Source organism: Populus alba, chromosome 13, assembly GCF_005239225.2.
Source record: "Populus alba chromosome 13, ASM523922v2, whole genome shotgun sequence".
Lineage (NCBI taxonomy): Eukaryota > Viridiplantae > Streptophyta > Magnoliopsida > Malpighiales > Salicaceae > Populus > Populus alba.
In genome coordinates, this window is record NC_133296.1 from 15716693 (window position 1) to 15726692 (window position 10000).

The 10000-nt window shown below is 37.0% G+C and overlaps 1 protein-coding gene and 1 long non-coding RNA gene across 2 annotated transcripts; both read left to right on the forward strand.

The window, feature by feature from the left end:
• Positions 1-228: 228 nt before the first annotated feature.
• Positions 229-1344, forward strand: LOC140954390 (uncharacterized). Its single transcript, XR_012167589.1, has 2 exons — positions 229-715; positions 810-1344. It is a non-coding gene; the product is annotated as an uncharacterized lncRNA (long non-coding RNA).
• A 2537-nt stretch (positions 1345-3881) lies between these two features.
• LOC118039490 (G-type lectin S-receptor-like serine/threonine-protein kinase At4g03230) lies at positions 3882-8227 on the forward strand. Its single transcript, XM_035046196.2, has 8 exons — positions 3882-5190; positions 5625-6131; positions 6206-6364; positions 6490-6701; positions 6802-7012; positions 7113-7350; positions 7438-7588; positions 7745-8227. Exons 1-8 carry the CDS (start codon positions 3909-3911, stop codon positions 8051-8053), a joined length of 3069 nt encoding a protein of 1022 aa, XP_034902087.1. The 5' UTR covers positions 3882-3908; the 3' UTR covers positions 8054-8227.
• The last annotated feature ends 1773 nt before the right edge of the window (positions 8228-10000 follow it).

Genomic DNA, 10000 nt, shown 5'->3' on the forward strand with positions numbered 1-10000 from the left:
TGGGGATGCTGTTAAAAAACTGTTTGTAAAAATATTACTTAAATGGCATCCAATGAATTCTGTAGATCTTCTAGTGTATGAAAGAAAGATAGATCATTTCCTCGTTATTTTATTAAGCAAATTAAGAAAGTTGAAATATAAAACAATATCATCTTCAACCACCCTCACCGAGCAACCCCACTGCACAGTCGTCGTCAATCTTTCCATCAATAATTGATCCCAATAATTTCAAGAAAAGGGATCATTTTTTCTTTATTTTTGTATGCACATAAGCAACAAAGAAGTTTTTTTTTCTTAAAAAACTGGCCCTGCCAGCCATCCAATCTTCTAAATGCTAAGGGTGTGTCCAAGCCATCGTCTAATTTTAACTGTGATGTTCTTTACAGACTGGCTCCATTTACTATACAAGAATGGTCAAGGAGGAATGGGAAGCCGTGCGTTTCTCCATTGATTTGGAGTCAAGCCCAGGTTGTCGGCTATATCTGATCCAAACATGATCAAAGAGATTCTCACAAATACAACTACAGGGTCATGATGTAGTCTCCTTCCTTGATCAAGTTTCCTACTGTTGCTAGTTACGAATTTTTTTTTTCTTTTTTGGGATTAGACATACAATGGTTAAGGAAAAATAATTCGGGATTTCTGACTCTGGCTTGGAATGGATCTTTGGAGGCAAACAAACAGAGGACAGAACACAGAGAGGAGTTGGGACTCGGTAAGTTTTACTGTTTGTCTAACCATGGGATACCTTAAAATGTTGATCACACGTCTGAGTTAGCTAACCCGATGCACACTTTCCTGTCGTGCAGTGGCTACACGTCTCCAGAGTATGCATTGGATGGCGTTTCTTAATCAAGGGTGATGTCTTTAGCTTTGGTTTAGTTGTACTTGGAACCCTGTGGGAAAAGAAATACGGTGTCTTACAAGTCTAATCATAACTTTTAGCCTTTCAGCTCATCTGAGTAATCAAGATCTTTGTAGCCACTCTTTGGTTGTCTCTGCTACGTACTAATTTTGATTTTTTGAAGCTTTCCCAGGCATGGAGGTTGTGGAAAGAGGAAAAGGTACTGTATGGATAGAGGATTATGCGAAACTTGTGATGCCAAAGAATTTGTGAAACTGCATCTCTACTAACTCCTAAGCAACAGGATTTGCAGTGAGCAGATCCCTTTCTAGCACTGGTTCTTCTTCTAGTAAAGCAGTTCATACGTCGAGTTAACAAATACCTTGGAGCATGGACGATAATGGGGGGGCCCTTTTGGAAATCCTTTTCTCGTCTGCATCAATCTAGCAGGGCGTGTCATACTTCTGATCAATTTAATGTTTTTTGTCTGGTTCCATTTACTCAGAGGCATTGTCTTTAAAATTTGTCAAGTGATTTCGGATCAAGCAATATGAAAGGATAAATTACAAAGATGGAATATTATTTATGAAAAGCTGACAAACCTAAAAACTTAAGAAATATAATAAACACAAGAACATAGAAATCTGCCGAATCGGTTTTACAATACAAAAAATCTAATTTAAAATTTTATTATTGAATATTTTTTCTTAAAATACTTTATATTTCTAAAAGATTTACAACTTTTTAAATAAACTAAAAAACTAGAACTAAACAAACTAGAAAAATTAAAAAATAAAAAAGAAAAATAACAAAATTAACTCAAATAAGTGTTTGTGTCCAGTTTGGAGATCTTCCGCATCTTTGCTAGGTACCCTAGCCTACCCACTATAAAACTGTACATATAGAATCTACTGAAAAAATTCGAGATGAATCCAATAGACATATCAATTGACTTTTTTGTGACAATCCATGCCTTTTCTTGGATTTAATCTTGTCCTATTTGATTATAAATATCCTTGATAAAGGCTATTCATGTAGCTTAGTAAATTGACTAATCAGAATCACCTGCGTCAAAAGTTTCACAATTTCTTGTGTACCTGCAATGATGATGTAAACAGAAATGGAGATGAAATTAAAAAAGTTGATTCTCACAAATCATAATGAAGATTGAATCACGAGGTTGATGGAAAATGAAATGGATTGTAGAACAAAATGCTAATGTAGAGAAGTCATTAGGGCCTCAGCTTACGAGGCATTGTGTGATTTCAAGCCTTAAACAATGTTCTGAAGGAAAACCTAGCAGGCTCAAGGACGACTACACTCATCCCACAGATTTCCTCTAATATAATTTGAACGTTACAGCGGTGGAATCATTATTTTTTAGTTTTACATACTGTCTCCAGTCAAAAAGAGAGAACAGTGAGTGAACCATGGAGCATAAAAATCCATGCACATTGACAATGGTCGTAAAAGGTCACCATCATAGGATAAAATATTTAGATTATAGATGCACCTAAAAAGCCAGACGTGCTTTAATCTATGGAGCCCCGCGTCATCATAGATTCTTCATTATTTTTTAACATAAAGATGAAGAAATTTGAAACCTACTGGGCCACAGATAAAAAGATGAAATAGACGTAAATCCGAAGACCTTGACCTTTGTCACACATTAGCATGACAGCTTCCCTGCTCAATAATTCAACTTAATCTATTAAATTACCATTCAAATTACAGTTTATTATTGTTTTACCCTCTCTGCTCTGATGCTGAATGTTGTGACTTCTTTCATTTGGAAGCTTATTGTTTTAGTGGGATTTCTGGTGGAGGGGAGCATATCGAGCGAAGCAGAAAGACAACATCTGCTTCTTTGTGATTTATTTCTTGTTTTGTTGTGAGGGCGATTAATCGATTGCCCCTGCAGTTTGGTAAAGAAATATTATGAAAAAATTATTAATACTCCTTAAACGGCTAGGATTTCTTGAACTATTTAGGATCGACTATAAATACATATTTTATAACCTTATTTCAATATAGTTAAAATAAGAACTCTTTACTTCCATGGATTTAGACACGTTACCAAACGATGTTAAATTTTGTGCTCTTTCCAGTTTCTCTGCCATATTTATCTATAATTGCCGCAGGTTTTTCACAGCATTGATAATATCTGAGTATTGGTTTGGATGTTCATATAGAGGGCTAGATACAAAGGGATTGAGTATTTGTTGAAGCACAAGTTGATCAGAGAATATTCATTATTGTTAAAAAAAGAGGGTTATGTTAATTTAGCTTAACTAGGTCAGTTTTCATGTAAGTTTTGAAAACTTTAGTATGTGTTTGGTGTGTAGTAGTTTGTACTGTTGTAATTTGAAAAAGTAGTTTCTTCGTAATCAAGATTTCAAAATAGTTTTTTATGCAAAATTACAATAATCAAACACTTTCAATACGCAGCTTCAACTGCTCCTCATCATTGTGCTAAACAGACCCTTATAAGAGAGGGAGGAATCGGGGAATGGAAACCCCAGGCTGAGGTGGAGTGACTCAGACCTGAACATTCTCAATGATGAGTCCAGGCATTGCAAATTTCTTCCGGTAGCCGATCCGATTTGGAACATGTATATATATTAAAGATTGGTCTATTTGTAAAGCAAGTTTGCAAAGAATTATGATGTGAAGCTTCATGTCTAGTGCTTTAGACTAAACATTAAAATAAGCTGAAGATCAATAATTCTTACATGACAGACAAGTTTGTCACTAGTACTGTAATCATGCAACAATCCTTGACGAGTCATTTGATCAATGCACCCTGTGACATGCTGACTAAATTCAACTTTTTGAGGGCATTGTTGATAGTGGAAATCAACATCAAGGCAAAATTTTCAGATATGACAAGACGTGCGAACTTTAATAGAAGATCCAGTAGAGATTAGATAATTAGATCTTTGGCTACCATTATAGACTTTGTCTAGTTAAGAGGAAAAATCTAACAACTGACATTCTTTCCTAATCATAGGTAAAAAGAAATATCAGAAGAATAATAATCATAATTACCAACTTTCCAAGACAGATGCTACCCCCTGCTTTCTTTCTGTATGTGTTCTTGTTCTGTTCCTTGCTTCTGCATTGCTTGGCAGGAGATAGCTTAACAAGAAACAGTCCTATTAGAGACAGTAGAGGAGAAACTCTTGTTTCTAATGGAGAAAAATTTGAACTTGGTTTCTTTACTCCTAATGGAAGCACTGAAAGAAGATATGTTGGCATTTGGTTTTACAGGTCTAGTCCACGCACGGTTGTGTGGGTTGCAAATAGAGACAGTCCACTTTTAGATCACAGTGGAGTCTTCTCTGTTGACGAGAATGGAAACCTTGAGATACTGGACGGGAAGGGGAGATCTTTCTGGTCAATAAATCTTCAAAAACCATCCTCTATGAACAGGATAGCCAAGCTAATGGACACTGGTAACCTGGTCGTCAGCGATGAAGATGATGAGAAGCACTTGACAGGAATTCTGTGGCAGAGTTTTGAAAATCCAACTGAAACATTTCTTCCAGGGATGAAATTGGATGAAGACATGGCACTCATTTCATGGAAAAGTTATGATGACCCAGCATCTGGAAACTTCAGTTTTCAGCTAGATCGAGAAGCAAACCAGTTTGTCATTTGGAAAAGATCCATTAGGTACTGGAGAAGTGGAGTTTCGGACAATGGTGGCAGCTCCAGAAGTGAAATGCCTTCTGCAATATCTTACTTCCTGTCAAATTTCACCTCGACTTCAGTCCGCAATGATTCTGTTCCGTATATCACTTCATCTTTGTACACAAATACAAGAATGGTGATGAGTTTTGCTGGCCAAATTCAGTACCTGCAGTTGAATACTGAGAAGACTTGGTCCGTGATCTGGGCCCAGCCTAGGACTAGATGCAGTCTCTATAATGCTTGTGGTAATTTTGGTAGCTGCAATAGTAATAATGAAGTGGTATGTAAATGTTTGCCTGGTTTTCAGCCTGTCTCACCAGAGTACTGGAATTCTGGAGATAATTCAAGAGGATGCGCTAGAAGATCACCATTATGCAGCAACAGTGCTACAAGTGACACATTTTTGAGCTTAAAGATGATGAAAGTAGCAAATCCGGATGCACAATTCAAGGCTAACAGTGAGGAGGAATGTAAAATGGAGTGCCTCAACAACTGCCAATGTGAGGCTTTCTCATATGAAGAAGCTGAAACCACTAATGGGGGTGAATCTGAAAGTGCCACCTGCTGGATTTGGACCGATGATCTCAGGGACATTCAAGAGGAGTATGATGGTGGCCGTGATCTCCATGTACGCGTATCAGTCTCTGATACAGGTAAGTTTTTTTCCCCTTTCTAAAACATGTAAAAACTCTTTGTTGTCTAATTTCTGCAAACATAGCTTTTGATGTGGATCTGCTTTTCAATTGGAGCTCTCTATAAATTTGATTTCGCTATTCCCCTATCGGATGAGGTCACTGGGCTATGGCTGCCCTTTCACCTTACGATATAATGAGTGACTCCAAAAACACTACCAACCTCACTGTTATTCTAAAAGTGATCCGAGTCCAACCATTAGAAAAGGATAAAAAGGTGGCGATCCTAGTCTCTGCAGTTTGCTTGATCCTACACTTGCTAACCTTTCTTAAGGCTACGATCATGGAGGTTTGAGAAATGAAATGAATTCCTTTGTCGAACATGAGCTTTGATAGTATATAACTAGATTGCAATGGTTAGTGTTTTTGAGTTTTCAGAACTTCTGTTTCTGCAGAATCAGCAGCAACAGCTTGTGGGACTTGTGGAACTAACATGATTCCCTATCCCCTTAGCACTGGACCAAAATGTGGTGATCCCGCATACCTTAATTTCTGCTGCAACCTCTCATCAGGCCAGCTTAACTTTAAGGCAAGAGGCGACACCTACAGAGTCACAAAAATCAATCCAGGAACGCACACATTTGTCATCCAAACTGAAACTGCAGATAGTTGCAAGTCCATAAAATCAAATGGAAATCTCTTACAGCTCAATCAATCATCTCCATTTCATGTGATTAGATTTTGCAATGTTGATCTGGGTAACATTAGTTCAGCTATTTCTTTCACGGGTGGAGACGAGGTTGAGATAGGTTGGGATCCGCCACCCGAGCCAACTTGTTTTTCTTCTTCAGACTGCAAATATTGGCCAAATTCAAGTTGCAGTGCAAGAATAGATGGAAAGAAATTGTGCCTTTGTAATGCAAAGTTTAAATGGGATGGTTTGAAGTTGAAATGTACTGAAGGTAAGAATTCTAGAATTGCTCACAAGTATGGAACGACATGCCTTTTACGAGTTGTTTTCTGTTTGTGATTGCAGCTGGTCATTACAGTGAGAAAAAAGATAGTTCTTCAATAGGGAAGATTCCATTGTCTCTGATCATTGCAGTAGCTTTGATTAGTCTCATTGCTTTAGCTGTTCTCTCAAGCACCATTGTTTGCATATGTTTACAGAGAAGAAGGATGCCGAAGCTACGAGGTAAGCAATATCTATTCAACAATGTCAATTGTTTTCTTCTACCAAGAGAATAACACTATCTTGGAAGCCTTCTCAACGTGGATATGATGCTACTAACACGTCATGACATTGATATATGAGTTCAGAAAACAAGGGAATTTTTCCAAGAAATTTAGGATTTCACTTCAATGGTAGCGAGAGGCTTGTCAAGGACTTGATTGACTCAGATCGGTTCAATGAAGATGAGACAAAGGCTATAGATGTGCCATGTTTTGACTTGGAAAGCCTATTAGCTGCTACAGATAACTTCTCAAATGCAAACAAGCTAGGACAAGGTGGCTTCGGGCCTGTCTACAAGGTAAGATATAATACTTTTGATCACAGTTTCTTTATCAGAAACCTCAAAATATGTTCACTGATAGATGCATCTTTCAAAAATTTGATGTCTGTGGGATTAGGCTACATTTCCAGGAGGAGAAAAAATTGCTGTCAAGAGGCTATCAAGTGGTTCTGGTCAAGGATTAGAAGAATTCAAAAATGAGGTTGTCCTGATTGCCAAGCTACAACACAGGAATCTTGTGAGGCTTCTGGGCTATTGTATTGAAGGAGATGAAAAGATGTTACTGTATGAGTATATGCCAAACAAAAGCTTAGACTCATTCTTATTTGGTTTGTTCCACCTACTTATCTTCCTTACATTACATAACGTTAATATGTTGACTGACTGGAACTAAAGTCATTCTCTTGATTTGAAACGAAACCCTGCAAGATCGAAAGCTGTGTGTGTCACTGGACTGGGAGATGCGCTATAACATCATCATTGGAATTGCTCGAGGGCTGCTTTATCTTCACCAGGATTCCAGGTTGAGAATCATTCATAGAGACTTGAAATCAAGCAACATTCTGCTGGATGAAGAAATGAACCCCAAGATCTCCGACTTTGGCCTGGCAAGAATTTTTGGAGGCAACGAAACTGCCGCAAACACGAACAGAGTTGTTGGAACCTAGTAAGTTCTACATTGATTGTAAGATCTTCTACTTTATTTAGACAATTTCATGTCTATTCCTTGACTTCTACTCTGCCTGTTATGCAGTGGTTACATTGCTCCTGAGTATGCATTAGATGGCCTTTTTTCTTTCAAATCAGATGTGTTCAGCTTTGGCGTTGTTGTACTTGAGATTGTCAGTGGAAAAAGGAACACAGGATGCTATCATCCAGAACAATCTTTAAGCCTTCTAGGCCATGTAAGTTTCTTGATGTTAACCAGCAATTGAGCTAGTACAGCTTAGCCTAAAGAAATTGTTGCTGAGATGTTAACTGTGCGCTGCTAAAATGATTACTGTCCTAGTGTTCATCAACAACTAACATAATGACATTTTCTGTTTCTAAACTATTCACAGGCCTGGAATCTTTGGAAAGAAGACAAGGCAATGAAGCTGTTGGACCAGACATTAAGCAAAACATGCAACACAGATGAATATGTGAAGTGTGTAAATGTTGGGCTATTATGTGTGCAAGAAGACCCTGGCGATCGCCCCACAGTATCCAACATCCTTTTCATGCTTGGAAGTGAAACTCCTACTCTTCCAGATCCCAAGCAACCTGCATTTGTCTTTAGGCGATGCCCTTCCAGCAGAGCTTCTTCATCTAGCAAACCAGACACAGTTTCCAATAATGGGTTAACAGTCACCCTAGAAGATGGCAGATAGAAAGAGTTGTCACTAATTATCAGGCTCTGTTGCTGTGTTTTTCCTGATAAAGAATATTTTCTAGCCCGCTTTATGTGTTCTTCATTTTTATTCTTACTTAACTGTACAATATCATTGATTTCAGGATTGCCAGTAATCTTCATCTATTGTAATCAAGATTTTCCTGTTCTTCTCCCTGAAAGATGAACAAGTCACTATTCCTTGTCAGGATACTAATATGCAGGTCCTGGATATTCTATCCCAGCGCTAGAAGTGGAGACGCATGAGTGCCAGAGAAAGATAAAAAGTCTCCGTCTACACTCCACTCTGCACAGTCCATCCATGCATCGTCCCCACAGTCCCATAGATGTTTTAGTGGACGGTGAGTCTATAGACGACATGAATTGCCGACACTCCATTGAAACAGCATTTGAACTAAGAAATGATGATGGGCGTGGCCACTGCTTGAAGATACTTCTACCTATCATATGTCGTCCCGTTGGGCCCTTAATCTACCAAACCTATATCACTTTCTCCGACCATGTTCCAATCAATTTATGCCGCAACCTTGCAAGCGTCACTTTGATGCTGGCATATGTCGGCTATGGTAAACGTACTCCACGGCAAGGCATCTTCTTTCTTCCCCTAGTCCTCTGCATCTAACGTCACAACCCGATTTCTGAGCTCATGACCGGTAACACAAATATAGCACCTCAAAATATCTCATTTGGCTAAGCTTCAGAACTTGTATATTTAATATCATACAAATCATAAAATAGCAAACAAAATATTCAAATAAAAAATTCAATAAATAAATTAAAATCTGATTTTTTCATAAATAATTCAGAATATAATTAAAATAATTCCATGGAGTATCTACGAATAACAAATAAAAAATAAACTAATGACATCAAGAAAAAACAAATTTGTACCAAGAACAGTTGTCATAATTTACATCAGCTTTTTACACTTTTTAGCGAGTAATGGTGCCCATACATTTTACACAACGCAGTTATCCGAGCAAGATAACAATATTTCTCAAGCAAGGGGAAAGGTCAAATTTTAGAAGGTCTAGTGTTCGTTAAAATAGCTCATAATCCATAAAATAAATTTCAGAGGGTTGCAACAAGTAGTGTTTAGAAATGGTTTGCTACAATAATCTCAGAGAGTTATGGAACCTTGCCAGGAGAGCCATGGAACATCGAATATTGAATATTGAATATTTAAACAAATCAGTAACAACAATTACACACATTCAATGAAACACTTGGAACATGTCAATCATGCATTGAAAAAATGTAAAAGACGAGTGTCCCTCTTGTTACTAATACGCTGATAGTTTCAAGCTGTCACCGAAAAACGGAGGAAACTGCCAAGGATCTCTTAGTAGAAATGCCAACATAACCTATTCCAGACAGTAAAAAACACTAAAACACAACTCGATGGAATTAATATAAAAAATTAAAACTCTTAACTCAGAAATTAAAATGTAATTATAAAGTCGATTTAATTCATCCAATCGATGTCAAACATATTTAAAATTAATTAAATCTAATAAACCTGATTAATCCTAAATAACTAACTAATCGACTGGCAACATCAAATTAACTAGTCAACCGGTCCAAACCAATTGGTTAACTGGTTAATCAGGATTTCTAAAATCTCGATTTACGATTCTTCAAATCTGTAAATTTAAAAAACAATTGATTTATTCTTCAAGACTTGTAATTCTAGTCATCAATTCGTTTTAAACCAACTAACATAATAAAATATCTATTAAATATGTTAAATCATTTAACCATCAAATCATAATAAAAATTCTAAACTCTTCTTTAGTCTTTCAACCATCAAATCCCTAATAGAAAAATAACGAAAAACGAAAATACTTTTTCTTCAATATTTTTTAAAACCAAAACTTAAGTTTAGAACTGAATTCCTTGGTATAGGAAGAAAAGTCACGTTAGAGGG

Bases quoted from the DNA above. Each gene is read 5' to 3' on its own strand.
- LOC118039490 (XM_035046196.2), top strand. From the start codon at position 3,909: ATGCTACCCCCTGCTTTCTTTCTGTATGTGTTCTTGTTCTGTTCCTTG. The intron at 5,191-5,624 runs GTAAGTTTTTTT...CTGTTTCTGCAG, and splicing joins CGTATCAGTCTCTGATACAG to AATCAGCAGCAACAGCTTGT. The intron at 6,702-6,801 runs GTAAGATATAAT...CTGTGGGATTAG, and splicing joins GCTTCGGGCCTGTCTACAAG to GCTACATTTCCAGGAGGAGA.